The following is a 20,122-nucleotide window of genomic DNA, read 5'->3' as shown; positions in this document are numbered from 1 at the left end:
CAGACACGGGGAGAATGTGCACACCCCACACAGACACGGGGAGAATGTGCAAGCGCCACACAGACACGGGGAGAATGTGCAAGCGCCACACAGACACGGGGAGAATGTGCAAGCGCCACACAGACACGGGGAGAATGTGCAAGCGCCACACAGACACGGGGAGAATGTGCAAGCGCCACACAGACACGGGGAGAATGTGCAAGCGCCACACAGACACGGGGAGAATGTGCAAGCGCCACACAGACACGGGGAGAATGTGCAAGCGCCACACAGACACGGGGAGAATGTGCAAGCGCCACACAGACACGGGGAGAATGTGCAAGCGCCACACAGACACGGGGAGAATGTGCAAGCGCCACACAGACACGGGGAGAATGTGCAAGCGCCACACAGACACGGGGAGAATGTGCAAGCGCCACACAGACACGGGGAGAATGTGCAAGCGCCACACAGACACGGGGAGAATGTGCAAGCGCCACACAGACACGGGGAGAATGTGCAAGCGCCACACAGACACGGGGAGAATGTGCAAGCGCCACACAGACACGGGGAGAATGTGCAAGCGCCACACAGACACGGGGAGAATGTGCAAGCGCCACACAGACACGGGGAGAATGTGCAAGCGCCACACAGACACGGGGAGAATGTGCAAGCGCCACACAGACACGGGGAGAATGTGCACACCCCACACAGACACGGGGAGAATGTGCAAGCGCCACACAGACACGGGGAGAATGTGCAAGCGCCACACAGACACGGGGAGAATGTGCAAGCGCCACACAGACACGGGGAGAATGTGCAAGCGCCACACAGACACGGGGAGAATGTGCAAGCGCCACACAGACACGGGGAGAATGTGCACACCCCACACAGACACTGGGAGAATGTACACACACCCCACACAGACACAGGAGAATGTACACACCCCACACAGACACGGGGAGAATGTACACACCCCACACAGACACGGGGAGAATGTGCACACCCCACACAGACACGGGGAGAATCTGCACACCCCACCCAGACACAATGAGAATGTACAAACCCACACAGCCACGGGGAGAGTGTACACACCCCACACAGACACGGGGGAGAGTGTACACACCCCACACAGACACGGGGAGAGTGTACACACCCCACACAGACACGGGGAGAATGTGCAAGCGCCACACAGACACGGGGAGAATGTGCACACCCCACACAGACACGGGGAGAATGTACACACCCCACACAGACACGGGGAGAATGTGCAAACCCCACACAGACAGGGGGAGAGTGTACACACCCCACACAGACACGGGGAGAGTGTACACACCCCACCCAGACACGGGGAGAATGTGCACACCCCACACAGACACGGGGAGAGTGTGCACACCCCACACAGACACGGGGAGAATGTACACACCCCACACAGACACGGGGAGAATGTGCACACCCCACACAGACATGGGGAGAGTGTACATACCCCACACAGACAGGGGGAGAGTGTGCACACCCCACACAGACACGGGGAGAGTGTACACACCCCACCCAGACACGGGGAGAATGTACACACCCCACCCAGACACGGGGAGAATGTCAACACCCCACACAGACACGGGGAGAGTGTACACACCCCACACAGACACGGGGAGAATGTACACACCCCACACAGACACGGGAGGAATGTACACACCCCACACAGATAGGGGGGAGAATGTACACACCCCACACAGACACGGGGAGAGTGTACACACCCCACACAGACACTGGGAGAATGTACACACCCACACAGACACGGGGGGAGTGTACACACCCCACACAGACACGGGGGGAGTGTACACACCCCACACAGACACGGGGGGAGTGTACACACCCCACACAGACACGGGGGGAGTGTACACACCCCACACAGACACGGGGGGAGTGTACACACCCCACACAGACACGGGGGGAGTGTACACACCCCACACAGACACGGGGGGAGTGTACACACCCCACACAGACACGGGGGGAGTGTACACACCCCACACAGACACGGGGGGAGTGTACACACCCCACACAGACACGGGGGGAGTGTACACACCCCACACAGACACGGGGGGAGTGTACACACCCCACACAGACACGGGGGGAGTGTACACACCCCACACAGACACGGGGAGAACGTACAAACCTCACACAGACACGGGGAGAATGTACACACCGCACACAGACAGGGGGGAGAATGTACACACCCCACACAACAGGGGGGAGAATGTACACACCCCACACAGACACGGGGAGAATGTACACACCCCACACAGACACGGGGAGAGTGTACACACCCCACACAGACAGGGGGAGAATGTACACACCCCACACAGACACGGGGAGAGTGTACAAACTCCACACAGACACGGGGAGAATGTACACACCCCACACAGACACGGGGAGAATGTACACACCCCACACACACACGGGGAGAATGTACACACCCCACACAGATAGGGGGGAGAATGTACACACCCCACACAGACACGGGGAGAATGTACACACCCCACACAGACACGGGGAGAGTGTACAAACCCCACACAGACACGGGGAGAATGTGCAACTCCCACACAGACACGGGGAGAATGTGCAAACGCCACGCAGACACGGGGAGAATGTGCAAACCCCACACAGACACGGGGAGAATGTGCAAACGCCGCACAGACATGGGGAGAATGTGCAAACGCCACACAGACATGGGGAGAATGTACAAACCCCACACCGACACGGGGAGAATGTGCAAACGCCACACTGTCACGGGGAGAATGTGCAAACGCCACGCAGACACGGGGAGAATGTGCAAACCCCACACAGACACGGGGAGAATGTGCAAACGCCACGCAGACAGTCACCCGAGGCTGGAATCGAACCCCGGTCCCTGGTACTGTGAGGCAGCAGTGCTAACCACCATGCAACCTGTTATGACCCAGTATGGTCAGTGCACTGCAACGCAATCCTTCCCCTCACTGTGAGGGGATCTCAGTCAGGACACTGTCCCCTCACTGTGAGGCGGTCTCAGTCAGGCCACTGTCCCCTCACTGTGAGGGGGTCTCAGTCAGGACACTGTCCCCACAACACCCCCCTCACTGTGAGGGATCCCAATCAGGACACAGTCCCCCAATCCTCCCCTCACTGTGAGGGGATCCCAGTCAGGACACTGTCCCCCCACCCCCCTTCACTGTGAGGGGGTCCCAGTCAGGACACTGTCTCCCCACACCCCCCCTCACTGTGAGGGCGTTTCAGTCAGGACATTGTCCCCCACCCCTCACTGTGAGGGGATCCCAGTCAGGACACTGTCCCCACACGCCCCCCCACTCACTGTGAGCGATCCCAATCAGGACACAGTCCTCCCAGTCAGGACACTGATCCCCACACCCCCCTCACTGTGAGGCGATCCCAGTCAGGACATTGTCCCACCCACCCCTCCTCACTGTGAGGGGGTCCCAGTCAGGACACTATCCCCCTACCCCCCTTCACTGTGAGGGGATCTCAGTCAGGATACTGTCCCCCAACCCCCACCTCACTGTGAGGGGATCCCAGTCAGGACACTGTCCCCACACCCCCCTTCACTGTGAGGGGATCTCAGTCAGGACACTGTCCCCCACCCCTCACTGTGAGGGTATCCCAGTCAGGACACTGTCCCCCACCCCCCTTCACTGTGAGGGGATCCCAGTCAGGATATTGTCCCACTGCCCCCTTACTGGCCTTTGAGGAGAAGGGTAGCAAAAGGGTTTGGGGTTTGTTAGTGCCGAATCTCTGCAGTCTGCATGTTACCAGGCTGGGACTGTACCTCGTACACTCACCACCCCTTCCCCGAGACTGGGGTGGCTTTGGAGGAGGTAGTGTTCGTAGTGGGGGGTTGAGTCAACGGTAGTAGAGAGGGAATAAGTGATGGGAGGGGAGGTGCTGGGGGGTGGGAGGGGTGTCTGGGGGAAGTGTAGAGGAGGGTGTGGAGAATGAGTTGGGGGGTTGAGTTAGGGGTAAAGAGTGTGAAAGGAGCTTCCCACTGAACCCTTGCTGCCGGCTGCTATTGATGTGGGTTCCAGGCCTATCGCGGAGCCTGGGCTGGGTGTGAATCTGACCCCAGGGTCAGCTCTGAAGAGATGCCCCAGTGCTGTGGCAAGGTGGGGTGGGAGAGTGGTCCTGTTTGTAAACAGAGGTCCCGTCTGCCTGGCACTGTGGAAGAAAAGCTGGTGTGTTCCCCATTATCCCCTCAAACAGCAACTAAGGAACATTGCAGCTTGTGGGATCTTGCTGTGCTCAGATTGGCAACACAGCAGTGAGTACACTTTTAAAAGGATGTATAAGGTGGTACCTTCCCCCGCCCCAAGATGAGCTGCTCCTGAGATGTCTTTCTTTCATTGCAGAGAGGTTCAGAAGGCAGTGAACACAGCCCGGGGACTGTACCAGCGATGGGGTGAGTTACTACAGGACACCCAGGCCGTCAGCAGAGAGGAATATGACTGGACGACTAATGAGCTCCGGAACAGCCTGCGCAGTATCGAGTGGGACCTCGAGGATCTGGATGAGACAATCAATATCCTCCAGTGGCAGGAGCACAGCCTCCTGCTCCCCTTCTGAGTCTCACCCCATGCTAAGGTTAGATTGAATGCCGATGGGCCAAGGCTCTGGTTTGTCTGAGCCGTGTTGGTATTTTATCACCTGGGAAAATGCAGGGAAAAATGTAACCCCCCCACACCACCCTCTCTCCCAATGCCGTGTTCACCCATCCCCCACAGAGGCAGCAGTTACCCCTTGAGTTTGAGGCGAAGGGATATACAGAGATATCCTGCCAACTGCTGCTGGTCAGGGTGTGGGATTGTGGGTCAATGTTTCTGTGAAGTGAATAAACTGGGAGCAGGAGCTGGCTCAGCAAGTTGGGTGTGAGGTGATCAAGAGAAAAGCAGTAAATTTCTGAAAATTAACACCAGGGAAGTAGTCAAAAAGTGAACACCCCGGGCTAACTAGAAGCTGAAAGGATCACGTGTATGTTTCTATAATTCTTCCATATGTGGGTCAATGTCAAATACATTTCATGTTATGTGTGTGGCTGAGAGATTAAAGTGACTCTGAAGGGTCAAAAGTATCTCCTGCAACAGGAGGTTCTGTTTCACATAGTACAACACTCTCCAATGTTGGTCCTATATGTCCTGTTGCTCAGAAACGTTCCCAGGTGTTAGCCCGTTCTGTGCTGAGTTGGTTCATGGAATCAGTACAGGAGGCTGTTCAGCCCATTGTGCTCTGCTGGCTCTTTCAAAAAGCACTCTCATTTTGTCCAACATCCCCACATTCTGTCTGGAACTTTCTGTTTTCTCCATCCTTGCCTATCGGAGCAAATCCTTCTCAAAGGTATTGATGGAATCAGCTTCTACCGTTTTTACAGGTCTTGATAAATCTTGAATTGTGCAACAAAATTTGTCTGGTCTCATCTTTGATTTTTGTTTTGCCAATGGTTTTCAAAGGTTTGCCAATGGTTTTCAAGGGTTTAATTAACCTTGCAAGACCAGACTTCAGGATTTCAGTAACTGCTGTGATGTTTTTATTAAATTGTGCTTTAAAATAGTGCCAAATTCATGTTTTGTATTTGGTTTGTTTTATCTTATCCCATTTTATTGTAATTTAATTGAATTTGCATTTTCCAATTGGCAACATGTTTACTCTGTGCTGAGTGAATTGCCCTTCTCATGGTTTCCTGACTGTTGCTCTTACCTTTAATTGCATCCTTGTTCCTTAACTATCGCAAACGCATTGTGGAATCAAATCCTCGGAAGTTCAAGATCGAGACTGCAGAACTGCAAGAGAGGAAAGCATTTGTCCTCAGAATGAGACAAACTGTGAAGGTAGCGACATGCACTGCTGAACACACACCAGGTCACAGTATTTCTCTGATTATCCTTCAATAATAATCTGGGTGCCAATGCCTTTCAGTCAGTGAGTTAATAGTGTTACCATGAGGCTGAAGCTTGATTTGGGAGCAGTGTAGTGGTCCTGTTGTCTCATGCTCTCCTGTCCTTGAAAGTAGCTCACCCCTTTCAGCTCGAGATCGTGAACGTTGTCAGGTTAGTCAGTCACAGTGGGCTGAGGATCACGGTCAAAACCAATAGGAACAACATGTGGAAGTAAGGTACATGCTACACCTAAACCTACACTGCATGAACCATTAGGAATTGAACTTACTATTTCAGTCTTGTTGCCAGCTCTCTGGCTCGATAAACTGCAAGACTCTTGAATTAGAATTATTGCTAGGGATGCTCGGTGTTTATAACAAGCTTTTCCTCACCTCTCTAGGAAATGAAAGATCACATTACAAGTCCTGCTGCTGTTGCGTTTGGAGAAAGGAGGAACCGACAGGTGGGTGGCTGTTTGAATTTCACTTTCTCTGTCTTGAGTCTCATGCTCCGCAGCACCCTCTGCTCTTACTCTGTCAGTGTGGACAAAGTCAGATGTCACATGCCACCCAGGTTACAGTCCAATGGGTTTATTTGAAATCACAATTTTTTGGAGTGCTGCTCCTTCTTCAGGTGTGGAAGACACTTCACCTGATGAAGGAGCAGTGCTCCAAAAGCTTGTGATTCCAAACAAACTTGTTGGACTATAACCTGGTGTCGTGTGACATCTGACTTTGTCCAGCCCAGTTGAACACCGATGTGTCTACATCATGTCTGCCTGCATGAGCTGAGATACTGAGTGCTGTCAAATGTTTCAATGTTTTTGCACATCTCAGAGAAATAGAATTAGATTTTATTGTCATGTGTAATTAAATATAGGAATACACGAGTGTATGTGACCATAAAATCTAATTCTGTAGGAATATAGGTGAGGATAGTGAAAAGTGTACAATGTCACCATTCTCTGGGGCCATCTTGGTTGCAAAACCAGAACTTTAAAAAAACCCAGCAGAAATAAAAGCCGAAAGTAAAGAAAAATGTCCAGCTCTTAAACTTTACATCTGACCTCCATAAAGATGTTTAGAATCACCGACGCAGGCACCCAGCTAAAACCTTGTTCATTTTGTCCAATATCTGGATAGTGAAGAGGAATGGGAATTCTACTGGAGGGCTGGGGTTTGACAGAGTCAGTGAGCACAGCTATTCCACTTGCTCATCACTTCCCGAACCACGGCTGCCTCTGGGAATACAAAACCTTTGTATTTTGACTAAAAATATTCAACTTGCAAATAACTGGAAACAGTGTCAGTGACACCACGGGAAGGGAATGTTTTGTTAAACTGTTCTGTGGAGGATGAGAATAGGATTATTCCCTTTCTCAAAGATTTCATGGAGGTGCGCAAAATCATGAAGGATTCAATAGAGTGAATGAAAAAACGCAGCTTCTGTTGAGACGGGGGGTTTTAACCAGAGGACACAGATTTAAAATAATTGGCAAAAGATCCAGATGGGGAAGAGAAATGCTTTTGCGCAGTGAATCATTGTGATGTTCCCATCGCCCTCTCACTTCCAAAAGGGAACTGGAGAAAATTCTCGAGGTAAATGATAGAACGATGGGGTAGTCCTTCCAAGGGCTGAGTGGTTTCCTCCCAGATATTCTCTCCGGTCATTGGCTCTGCTTTCAGAGTGTATGGAAACCATTTGGCTCTGCTTTCAGAGTGTATGGAAACCATAGGGTAAAGCTCTGGTCTTCCTTGGACCTTGATCTTGGAGATTGGGTTGGGATATCTGACTGGCATGGATGGGTTGGGATATCTGATTGGCATTGATGGGTTGGGACATCTAACTGGCATGGATGAGTTGGGATATCTGACTGGCATTGACGAGTTGGACTGAAGGGTCTGTTTCTGTGCTGTACATCTCTACGAACTGTCTGAGCCCTTGAGAAGGGTAACACACACCCCAGTCTGTTTTTTTTTAAATTGTTGAGCTCTCAGACGGTAAGCAGCATCACCTTTGTGTGACAGACTTGGCAAGGCAAGGACTCACCTACTCTTGCTGTTGTTGTAGAGTCTGCTTGGGGGCATTGAGGATCAGCACAAGCCCATGGACAGATACAGGCGCCTAGACCAGGAGCTGGAGAATGTCAACTCCCAGTACGTTGAGGAGCAGAGGGCCCAGCAGCAGGTAAGTGCTCAGACAGGAGTCTGACTCCCTCTGTCACCGAGTGCAGGATAACACCAACAGCTAGAGAGAGGATTGAAAATTTAAAACCTATGCTTGGTGGAGAAGGGAGGAGAGGGGCTCCACGGTCTCTGACAGAGATGGTAACAAGTTTGGCTCAAGTGTAGTAAACCATTCCAAAGTGATTTATGTTATCCAGCAGGGGTATAGAGTCACAGGCAGAGATATGAAGCTAGTGACTAAAAGGAGCCAGATCCCAGGCAGCGACTCCAGAGGAGAGAGGGGTTAGAGGAGGTTACAGAGATAGGGAGGGGTGTAGGAGCTGGAGGGGGTGACAGAGATATGGAGGGGGTATAGGGGCTGGAGGGGGTTACAGAGATAGGGAGGGGAGTAGGGGCTAGGGGAGGTGACAGTGACCCAGAGGTGGTGAGGTGTGACAGACTGTATGGTGAGGGTGATTGATAGGCGACCTTTTCCCCAGGGTGGGAGATTTCAAGACGACGGGTATACCACGGAAGTGAAATGAGAAAAATTGCAAAAGGACACGGGAGGTGATTTTCTTGACACACGGAGGGTGGTTCATGTGTGGAATGAACTGCCAGAGGATGTGGTGGATGTGGGTACGGTAACAACGTTTATAAGACTTTTGGATAAGGACATGGATAGGAAAGGATTTGGGGCTGGAGGGGGTGACAGAGCAGGCAGGGGGGACGAGTTTAGTTTGGGATTATGGGGCGGCATTGACTGGTTGGACCGAACAGTCTGTTTCCGTGCTGTACATCTCTATGACTCTAAATGTTTGAACTTTAATGCATTACTATATCAATAAACAATTAATATTAATTAATTCAATTCATAATTAATACAAATCTTGAGGAGAAAACATTACGATTACCAAATCCTACCTTTCTGCAAATGGATTAGCATTGTCTTTTTGTACAATAGAAATTGGTGTTCCCTGCGAGATTTGGTATTCTTGCGATAGTGTCCTGATCCCTAAAGAATTCAGAAAGAGATAGGGAGGGAGTGAAGGGGGCTGGAGGAGATTAGAGATAGGGAGGGGCTGTAGGAGCTGGAGGTGGTGACAGAGATAGTGTGGAGTGTAGGGGCTGGAGGGGGTTACACAGCTAGGGAGGGATGTAGGGGCTGGAGGAGGTAACAGATAGGGATGGGTGTAGAAGCTGGAAAGAGTGATTGAGATGGGGAGGGGTGTAGGAGCTGGAATGGGTGATTGAGATGGGGAGGGGGCTTATGGGTGGAGGGGGTGACAGGATTGAGAGTTGTAAGTGTGTGTAGTGTACTAACTGAGGTTGAAACTGAACTATCTGCCATCCTGTGAGAGCTGTATGTGAGCAATATGTTTTGAACACATTCCGTTTGGAAAATCCTTTTAGAATATCCTTTATTTTCGTGTGTATTCAGTATAAAATACAGTGGAAACTGTGTGCTGTTTCTGTACAGAGGAGCATAGTACATTAACTTAGAATAACGTGAATAAAGATAATGTAAAGAGAGTCCAACTTATCCTTTTCCACTGCTACAGCATGTCACTGCTGACAGTATCCCGCTCCGGGTTTCCCAGCCCATGTCACTGTCGACAGTATCCCAATCCCGGGTTTCCCAGCCCATGCTATGTCACTGCCGATAGTATCCTGTTCTGGGGTTTCCCAGCACATGCCATGCTGCTGAGAATTCTTTTTCTGTTTCCTCCTTCCCCTTCCTTCCCCTTCCTTTCTCTCGTATGTAGCCGATGGGCAGGAGGAGGCTTCATTAGGCCCTGGAACGGGGGTTTTGTTTTCAAAGGCAGTGTGGTTGCACTGATGGTTAGTCAGCCCCGGAAGCCTGGGACACACTCAGTAGTGTGGGCTGGATTTCGAGCCCAGGACTGTGTTATTCTGAAGCATCCCATCCTTGTATTAAATCCAAGACTGTGACTGTTAGCAGCTCAGTCCATTGGAGCTGTACTGGCAGCAGTGTGGGTCATGTACAAGATGCACTGCAGAAATTCACCAAGGCTGTTCTGAGAGCACCCTCTAAAACCATGAGCACTTCCATCTAGAAGGACAAGGGCAACAGATACATGGGAACAGGACACCCTGCAAGTCCCCCTCTGAGCCACCCACCATACTGACTTGGGAATATATTGCTATTCCTTCACTGTCACTGGGTCCAAATCCCTGAATCCCAGTGTTGCGGGCTCCCTCCACCCCAGGCTCAGTAGAGGTTCAGTTCCCTTCACCATTTTCTGAAGGGTAATTAGGGACAGGCAATACATTCTAGTTTAACTGAATTTCAACGAATTGGGATTTTAAGTGTTGCTTTGGTGTGAAGCACAAGGAGATCCCTCAGTTTCTGGAGGGCAGGGTGTGTGCTGATATAACTCTTCCCCCTGGTGTCTGTGCAGCTGATAATGGAACAGCAAGATGACCAACTGGATCTGGTCCTGGGAAGCAGTGCGGTCCTAAAGAGCATGTCAACACAAATAGGCGACGAGTTGGAGGAACAGGCAGTGTAAGTCGATTCCATTCCTTAATAAAGTCAGACCAAAACAACCGATCACTTTGCAGCTCCCTTCCGGTGACCTCCAGAGGGAGCGCTGCACTCTGAGGATCGGTCGGGAGGGGGTGCCACACCCTCCGAGGATGGGAAAAGGGGGTGCTGTGCCCTCAGAGGGTAGATAGGTAGGGAGTGCTGTGCCCACTGAGAGTGCGTAAGGAGGGGTGCCGTGTCTACTGAGGGTGGGTAAGGAGGGGGTGCTGTGCCCTCCGAGGGTGGGTAGGGAGGGGGTGCCGTGCCCTCCGAGCATGGGTAGGGAGGGGGTCCCGTGCCCTCTGAGGGTGGGCGGGGAGGGGGTGCCGTGCCCTCCGAGGGTGGACGGGGAGGGGGTGCCGTGCCCTCCGAGGGTGGACGGGGAGGGGGTGCCCTGCCCTCCGAGGGTGGACAGGGAGGGGGTGCCGTGCCCTCCGAGGATGGATAGGGAGGGGGTGCCGTGCCCTCTGAGGGTGGGCGGAGAGGGGGTGCCCTGCCCTCCGAGGGTGTGTGGGGAGGGCGTGCCCTGCCCTCTGAGTTTGGGCGGAGAGGGGGTGCCCTGCCCTCTGAGTTTGGGCGGAGAGGGGGTGCCCTGCCCTCTGAGTTTGGGCGGAGAGGGGGTGCCGTGCCCTCTGAGGGTATGTAAGGAAGGTTTCAGTGCAGAGCGAGCTGTCAGAGGGATGTATGAGAGGATGCTGAACTGTCAGACGAGAGGGGCGGGAACCCAATGAACGTGTACCGATATGGGCGTCAGTAACAGGCGGGCATAGTGTTTATGTAAGGGCAGGAGGTTTTGAGGGGATTTGAGGAAAAGCTTTCTCACCCAGAAGGCAGTGGGGAGGGGTGGGTCTGGGAGGGTAGTTGAGGTGGGAAACCTCTCAACCTTTACAAAGTATCTGGATGAGCACTTGAAGAGTAATATTGAAGGCTGTGGGCCAAGGGCTGGGAAATGGGATGAGTGTAGATAGGCTGGTGCAGATTCAATGGGCCAAATAACCTTATCTGTGACTTTGTGACACTGCAAGAAGATGTTGCACTCTGGGTGCCAAGTTAGACTAAGGTCCTCCATCCTTTTTATTTCAAAAGTATACTTCATTCATAAAATGGTCACTAGAGCAGTTTGATTCTGTACAGACTTTACATATGGGGAACAGACAAACCCAAGACATTTATTTTGTTCAAGATGATACTTATGTACATTTTAGGAATGGGGAGGAATTGATAACTGACTAGATCCCCATTTCCCTTCAGCAGAAAGACCTCAGACAATGCTCTTTCCCCACTCCGCCTGGGCTGCAGTTGCCCCAAGGTTAGTGTGTCCCTCAGCACGTAGTCCAGGACCTTGGGATGTGCCAGTCTGCAACACCTGTTCAGGGTCAGCTCCCTCATCTGGAAGACCGATATGTTTCAGGCAGACCAATGCCCTCCTCCAATAGACCACATAATCTCGCGGTGACCCAGCTCGTGACTGTGCCACTGAAACTGATTATTTGATCGGGTTATTGCTGATCATCCATGGGAACTTGCCACTGTGGTTCACACATAAACGATGACTCCAAATCGAAATTAACCTTCTCTGGGTTGTAAAGCATTTGGAAAGTAATGAAGTTGTGAACAGTGGTGCAAGATGTGAGCGCACTAGGGAGAAGCTGTTTCCCCCATTTGACTCTCACAGAGATAAGCTCTGAGGTGGAGGAGCCGGTGTTGGATTGGGGTGGACAAAGTTAAAAATCACACAACACCAGGTTATAGTCCAACAGGTTTATTTGGAAGCACTAGCTTTCGGGTGAGCTCATATATGTTCTGTGGTGGGAGGTTCACCTGACGGATTTTGATGTAGGCTGTTATGGAAGACGTTGAGAATTTACAGAGGCTGCCAGAGGGTGAGAGGGGTGAATGATTCGGGATGGAATCCAGCCCTGCTACATTTGGGGAGTTTCTAAAGGGAGAATGATGTGATCCCACACCCCAGTTTCTGAGGAAGGGTCACTGGACCTGAAACGTTAACTCTGATTTCTCTCCACAGATTGTGCCCGACCCACTGAGCTTTTCCAGCAATTTCTGATTTTGTTTCCAGTTTACACTCATTAACGTGAGGACTCTTGTGACGTGCTGGTAGTGTCCCCACCTCTGAGCTAGAAGGTCCAGGTTCCAAGTCCCACCCATCCCCGAGATGTGTCACAGCATATTCAAGTGGGGTTAATTAGAAATCACAGCACAGACTGAAACGCCATTTCCCATTCCCCCCTCCCCTGCTTTTTGAAGTCTTGCTGTGCAGGAGGAGTCTTTGTGCCTCTGTGTGTGTGTGAGTGTGTGTGTGTGTTTATGTGTGTCAAGATTGAGATATTAATGGGACCTGAGCCACACTCAAAAATATTTACTTTGTCATTGAGCTGCAGTGAAGCAGCTGCTGTTTACTACCTCTGAGATGGGTTATGATCCTGTTACTGCCTCCAGCAACCTGCACCTTGTGATCAATGTTCAGGGATCTCTTCTACCTAATCATTGCCCACACAAACCACTCTCTGCGTTTTAACAAAAAAAGTTGCCCCTCATGTCTTTGTAATTCTTTCTGCTCTCTTGTTAACAATATGCAGCCTAGTTTTGAACTCCACTACCCTGGGGAAAAGACCCTTCTAATTCACTTTATCTATACCCCTCATGATTTTATAAACTTCTTTAAGGTCAGCCTTCAACCTCCTACGCTCCAGTGAAAAAAGTCCCAGCCTTGCCCTAGAACTCAGACTCTCCATTCCCAGCAACATCCTGGTAAATCTCCTCCGGACTCTCCACAGTTTAATCATATTGTATGAGTCAGTAGCCTGTGCCAGAGGTTCGCTCTGCCCCAGGGAGTGGGCCCCCTGTTGCTCTCTAACCTGGCTTGACTTGCCTTTCCCAGGATGCTTGATGAATTTTCCCATGAATTGGACAACACCCACTCCCGGCTCGACAGCACATTGAAGAAACTGGCCAAAGTTTCTCACATGACCAGTGGTAAGTTTCCCAGCAGCACAACCCACCCCCTTCGCCAACGCCTCAGCCCCTCGACACCATCCTCCCTCCTCCCCCAACACTTCCCCCTCCACTCCCCAGTCTACCCGGGTGGCCATTTGGCCCTTCGCTTCTGCTGTGGTGTTTTCTCATTGTTTAAGCAGGCTGCTCCCATTTACTGTTGTCACACCTATTTCACTTGTCCTGAATTTCTATCATACCACCCCTGGCAGCCTAAACACTGGCATTCCCTCCCGAAATCCCTCCCTCCCCTCCTTTTAAGATGATCCTTAAAACTTACCTCCTTGTCTGAACTTTTGCTCAGCTGTTCAAATACCTGTCCCTGCACGGGAGAGTTTTACCGCGTCTGCAGCGTTACGTAAGTGCAGGAGGCTCACCCTCCCGAATCGTGAAATGATGTTGAATTGTATGGTGCCTCTGGGCTGACTCTGATGGCGACCCTGTGTGTCTGTTTTGGTAGCTCGGCGTCAATGGTGTGTCATTGTCGTTCTCCTCATCATCCTGATCATGGTGCTCATCTTATTATTCACCCTCTGATCGTTGACCGTGGGACGTTGAACTGTGAACCACTCGGGTTGCCGGGGACAGTCAGCAACTAGAGTGTTCACGGTGGGAGGCAGCAGCAGCAGCAGCAAGTTCCCCGGAGCTGGGGTAGAGTTCTCCAAGTGACCAAACCTACTTGCTCTGAGGGCTTTTGTTTGGAACTCTTGGTTTGTATCCAATATGACTGAACCTGCCGCACATACGTGGAGCGGGAGGAATGTAAAATACCTTTTTTTAACTTTTGTAATGGGTTAGCTCGCACCTATTAGAACGTTCATAGTGGACACTAAGTAGTTACTTTAGAATCGGACCAACACCTAACCACCTGCTTCATGGCTTATTCATAAATAACAGTTAGCAGCAAACTCGGCTTCCTCCCACTGACCGACAGAACCGGTGGTCAGGTCAGATGTATGAAGCATTGTGGCATTAATGGGGAAAGTAATCTTTCAGCTAAGGAATGGAGGTGATGAGGGATTTCCTGGGCTTTCAGCAGGTCTTCCCAATAGGTTGGAGTTTCAATAACTCACAGCAACTCGTGCGAAATAATTCCTGCAGTCTGACTCCTATTCAAGGAGATGCACTAGAACCCCTTTTCCTTGCAGGTATTGTGCATTACCGTTCTCAATCAGAACACTGTGGATTCAAGTCCCAGTCCAGAGACCTGAACTCTCAATCCAGGCTGACACTGTCAGAAGTGCCATCTGTCAGTCCAATCTAAAAGGAGCGATCTTCTGTTATTAGAATGGATCAGAAGCAAAGGTTGTACCATGATTGAAAGTGTCACGGAGGCTCTGTCCATTTTTAAAAAAAAATATTTCGAATTTCTGATAGTTATTTTAAATTTTGATCATTTCAAGAATGAAATGGATATCCCAGTCAAGATGGGAGTATGTTTTTGAGCAGGATATGACATGCTGGTGTATTGCTATATATTGCTACTTTTATTGTCAATAGTCACTGGGGAGGTGGTGAGATGCAGTCAATATAATCTTAGCAAGTTGCTTCAGTACACCCTACAGATGGTACATATCACAGCCTCAAGTACCAGTCGTAGAGGGAGTGCAGAGATAGATTCCTTCTGTCCTGGATGGTGTTGAATGGAATATGTTGTGTCTATGTCCAGTCCTGTGAGTATTCCCAGCACCAGCTGCCCTGTGCCAGTTCATGAATGATTGGATTTGACTTAGCAGTCAGAGATTGGCATGTTTCTAGGCTGATTCCCTTTCCAGTTCATACACATGGGGCATCACAACTTGAGGATTGCAAATTCCAGAAATAAGTTTTGATAAGGTTACAAAAGAAGAACTTTTGCAGACAATGTGGACAGATCTCAAAGGTGCTTTATACAATGAATTCTGTTCCTTTCTGGCTGCTGTCAGTTACCTTGTTTGTGGTACAGAGTTCAGAAACCAATTCTGCAAAAGAAGTAAATGAACATGCATTTCTGTGTTTATGCTTTAAGGTACTTTTTTTTTCACTGGGGCAAGGGGTGATGTTTAAAGATGAGGAAATAATTGCTAGGAGGAGTGTGTGACTCCAGCAGGGATATTTCTGTTATTGTTTCATAACTACATCATAACACTTATTAAAAATATGACAATGGAGAGAGTTGAAACTGTGTACAAAGGTATTTGTAATAAAATAGGCATTTAAAATCATTCATTGTCTCTCACTTGTGTAGTATTTTTAAGACAGAGAGGTCTGTGCTAACGTTCCTGACTCACTCAAGTATCTGCTCTCCCTATCAACATATTTCTCCTTCCTGTATCTCACTAGCTTCCCCTTCAATGCTATGGTCTTGTTGCCTGGACAGTTTGTTTGACTGCAGATGTAGTTTTTCTTGGAGACGGCTCCAGCTCTATCAATTGCTTTACTTCCCTATAGTGGGCCAGGGTCACAGAAACCTGTGGAGGGCAAGTCACTGACTTAAGTTTGAGAAAGAAAAACATTTCTACAGGTCAAAGGTGTTGAGAGTGGGAGTATGGCATTAAGATAAAGGAACAGTTATGGTCACATCAAAAGAAGAAGCAGTATTGATGGGCTGAATACACCTACTCTCTCTTCTGTTTGCCAGGTTTCTCTGCTGTTTCCTAAAGACAATGAATCCACAAGCAGCAACCATCCTCCAATGTTATCTGGTATCCAATTGATATGCACCAGTTTGGGAGTGAGTTCCGTTTACTTTGTGTAAACTGCCAATCAGAGTAAACAGCCCAGATGTGGGATATTTTATGTCACTGCGTAGGGTCCAAGTAATGAGTGTTTTATCTTTGCGCCATTTGAATGCATTGTAGCATATGTAAAAAATCACTTAGTTTGCCTTCACAATAATATTTTCTGTAGTTTGGCTCATGGGTTTAAACATGAAGTTACTATAAAAGGTGCAATTGTTTGGTTGAGATTTGAGGGAAGCAAAACAATTGTCATAAATAGCAGATATTTTTATTCATCCAGTCCCTTTATCCCCATGTCGGATGCCAGAGTTTTAGGTCTGACTGACACCCTTTAAAAGCGATTCTCTAACCGGGACAGTAGGCTGTTAGACTTGGTGACAATGTCCTGCCCTCACCTGGTGTCATGTCCCCACCTTGGTCAGCAACTGGGAGTGAGCAATTTTAAATCGAGTTGGTGAGCTGAGGGGGACCGGGACCAGTGACTTTGTGGAGTTGAGGTCACAGTCTGATCAGCCTCAGTTTTATTTAATGGTGGAGCACGCTCGAGGGTCTGAAAAGTTTGCCCCAACATCTAAGTCATACTTTCAGAGGATGTCCTGCTGTTTTGTGATTCAGCAGCCTATTCACAATTGATTAGTTTGGTTGGCTGGTTTATGAAGCAGTGTTATTCCAACTGCATGGGTTCAATTCCTGCACTAGCTGAGCTTACCGTGAAGGACTCTCCTTCACAACCTCTCCCCTCACCCCTGATATGCAGTGACCCTCAGGTTAAACTACTACTGGCTGCCTCTTTCTAATAGATCTATTCTCCATTGGGACTGTGATGACTTTATACATCCAAAGAATAAAGTTTAGATTTGTGGAAAACACATGTCATTAGATCCCATAAAACATTTGACATCTTTCACTGCGATTTGAGTAGAGGTATTATCCATTATGGAAATGTGTCAGAAGTGATTGTAATGTATAGTTAATTCAAATGTTCATTCATTCACCGACTGTCACTGATAGACAGGGTAGATAGAAAAGATAAAAACAATGACTGCAGATGCTGGAAACCAGATTCTGGATTAGTGGTGCTGGAAGAGCACAGCAGTTCAGGCAGCATCCAAGGAGCAGCGATATGCTTTTTCCCCAGGGTGAGGGATTCAATAACGAGAGTTCACACATTCGAGGTGAGAGGTGAAAAGTTTAAGGGGGATATACATGGCAAGTACTTTACACAGAGGGTGGTGGGCGTTTGGAACGCATTGCCAGCAGAGGTGGTAGAGGCAGGCCCGGTAAATTCATTTAAATGCACGAGTAGGTGGGGAACAGAGGGATACAGATCCTTAGGAATTGGGCGACAGGTTTAGACAGTGGATTTGGATCGGCTCAGGCTTGGAGGGCCAAAGGGTCTATTACTGGGCTGCAAATTTTCTTTGTTCTAGCAGAGACAGTAAATAACTAAACCAGAAGGAAAAAAACTTGTCTTTTTAATAGTCACAGGCTATGTGATACATAAACTTTACAAGTATTGGTCAATATAAGCAGTAGCTGGAAAAACATTTATGCTCAAGTATTTTGTACAAAACTGCTATGATATTAAAAATGGTGAACAGACAAAGTACATACAGATGACACTGATATACAGGTAAGGCAACAGCAACAACAAGCCATCAGCAATGAGTCTGGACTTGTAGAATGATCTTTTCCATCTGCCCCCTCTTTAAACTAAATTTAAATTGACAATAGTTAAGCCAAAATAAGAACTATATATACACATTACCCTAAAAATGTTTTTTTTAAATTACTTTTTTTTAAGCTAAAAAAATCTTTCCTCACAGATTACAGGTAAAAGTGCAGTCATCACTTTAGGACACCCTTTGACAGGTGTGAGAGAAGCTCTAAATGACTAGAAGGGCCATGGATCTCACTGACAAACCAAAATGAACATTTGCAAATCCATTTAACACATTCCCTTTCAACCCCCAGAGCCCATACTCAGCAAGGCAGGACACACATCTTGTCACCTTACTCTTTACCCAGAACTCTAGGGTTCCAATTACCGTTTGTAAATGGAGCAACTTTTGAAATTAGACATTTGGAAAAGTTGTATTAAAGCTATTCTTTCTACTTTGAGAAGTAGTCAACTATGCAATTTTTTGGAGCCTGTTTCTTCTGCATTATGTTCTTTCCAGCGGCTTTAACAAGTTTTCTGTCAGTAACTGGATCATAATATCCTGAGTGTCAGTAGATAGTCTAAAATGTGATCTTCTGTGATGGTGGTGGAACAAGTTGAGTTGTGCTCCTAAAGAACTCATGTTCTATGGGGCTGCGGTATATTGGAAGGCTACAGTTTCTAAATAGATAAACATTTAGCCCTGCCCTCAGTACTATAGTGAAATCAGTGTACCATCAGCTCCCACTGTGCAGAATTCCATTGGACCAAACCACTTCCCATGAGAAACATGTTGATTTATCATTTCACCTCCCACTTTATATAATTCCTTACCCAAACACACAGTTCGCCCCAGTTTTGGTTCTCAAATTTTACTGCCAGTGCAGCAGTCAGTGATCATTTGCTCAGTAATACTTTTTAGATTATTTTGTATAAAAGGTATCTGAATTTAGGCAGTGACAGTATAAATCTTTTTAAACAATATCATTAATATTTAATAAAAAACAAAACTACTGCAGATGCTGTAAAGCAGACACAAAAACAGAAAAGGCTGAATAAACTGAGCGGGTCTGGCAGCATCTCTGGAGAGAAATCAGAGTTGACATTTCGGTTCAAGTGACTCTTCAAAGGTCTTCAAGACTTTCTGTGAGTTCTCTGCAGAGATGCTGCCAGACCTGCTGTGCTTATCCAGCAATTTCTGCTCTTGTTCATTATTAATATTTAGTTGATCTTTTCAAGTATTCATCATAAACCAATTGGTCTGACCCTTCATCGCTGTTGCACCTAACTTTAGCCTTTCACTTTGTCACCGGTGTTGAATCCCAGAGAACCAGATCACTGGGAGCAAACTAATAACAGTAACCATGCTAGTTAATTCTGATTGTATGATAGTTCTCCCTCCAAAGGTCAACGGTTATTCTTTAAGAGAAAAGCTATTTTGTTCAGGTAAGGGATGTTTGGCCAATTTTTAATCTCCTTTCAGCATTAGCATCAAGCACTCCAAGGTTGTGATACTCTGGTTACAGACAACATGAAGTTCCCTATATTAAGCCCCAATGACATTTCCTAGAGTGCAGACTCACGGCATCAAACTAAGTGCACTTTTGGCCTTCAAATGCTAATAGGCAGATGGAAGAAACTTTTGTTCCACTCGACTGAGTAGGATTTGAACAAGGTGGGAATGATGCCTGTGTCTGAATCTCCACAACAGGGGATCCATGTCTCAGGAAGACCAGCAGAAGGTAAGGAACAGGCTCCAAGTCTCAGAGATTATAGCTGGCTTCATACACTTGCTGCCCTGTCTTGAATGTGAACCCATCCCCTAGAATCATAAAATCCCTGCAATGCAGAAAAGGCCATTCGGCCCATTAAGTCTGCACCAACCCTCTGAAGAGCACCCAGACACAGCCCCTTACCCCATCCCTGTGACCCTGCATTCCCCATGGCTAACCCACCTAGCTTGCACATCCATGGACACTACAAGGCCAGTTCACCCTGACTTGCACATCTTAGGACTGTGGGAGGAAACCCACGCAGACACGGGGAGAATGTGCAAACTCCACACAAGACATTCACCCGAGGCTAGAATCAAACCCGGATCCCTGGTGCTGTGCTAA

At 48.5% G+C, this 20,122-nt stretch overlaps 1 protein-coding gene across 3 annotated transcripts in view; it reads left to right on the top strand.

Moving 5' to 3' along the window:
* The window catches only part of LOC122552291 (syntaxin-6-like), a 19,372-nt gene extending 3,543 nt beyond the window's left edge, over positions 1-15,829 (top strand). Inside the window, exons 2-8 of one of the 3 annotated variants that reach the window (XM_043695002.1) lie at positions 4,380-4,549; positions 5,758-5,852; positions 6,301-6,363; positions 7,971-8,087; positions 10,489-10,595; positions 13,513-13,607; positions 14,086-15,829. In XM_043695002.1, coding sequence (XP_043550937.1) covers positions 4,380-4,549; positions 5,758-5,852; positions 6,301-6,363; positions 7,971-8,087; positions 10,489-10,595; positions 13,513-13,607; positions 14,086-14,162 — 724 coding nt within the window. In that variant the 3' untranslated portion in view covers positions 14,163-15,829. The other 2 variants (XM_043695005.1, XM_043695001.1) reach the window with 2 other exon arrangements.
* Positions 15,830-20,122: the final 4,293 nt, after the last annotated feature.

This window comes from Chiloscyllium plagiosum, chromosome 8 (assembly GCF_004010195.1).
Source record: "Chiloscyllium plagiosum isolate BGI_BamShark_2017 chromosome 8, ASM401019v2, whole genome shotgun sequence".
NCBI lineage: Eukaryota > Metazoa > Chordata > Chondrichthyes > Orectolobiformes > Hemiscylliidae > Chiloscyllium > Chiloscyllium plagiosum.
Note: the sequence above shows the minus strand (reverse complement) of the source record. Positions and strands in the feature narration are given on the sequence as shown.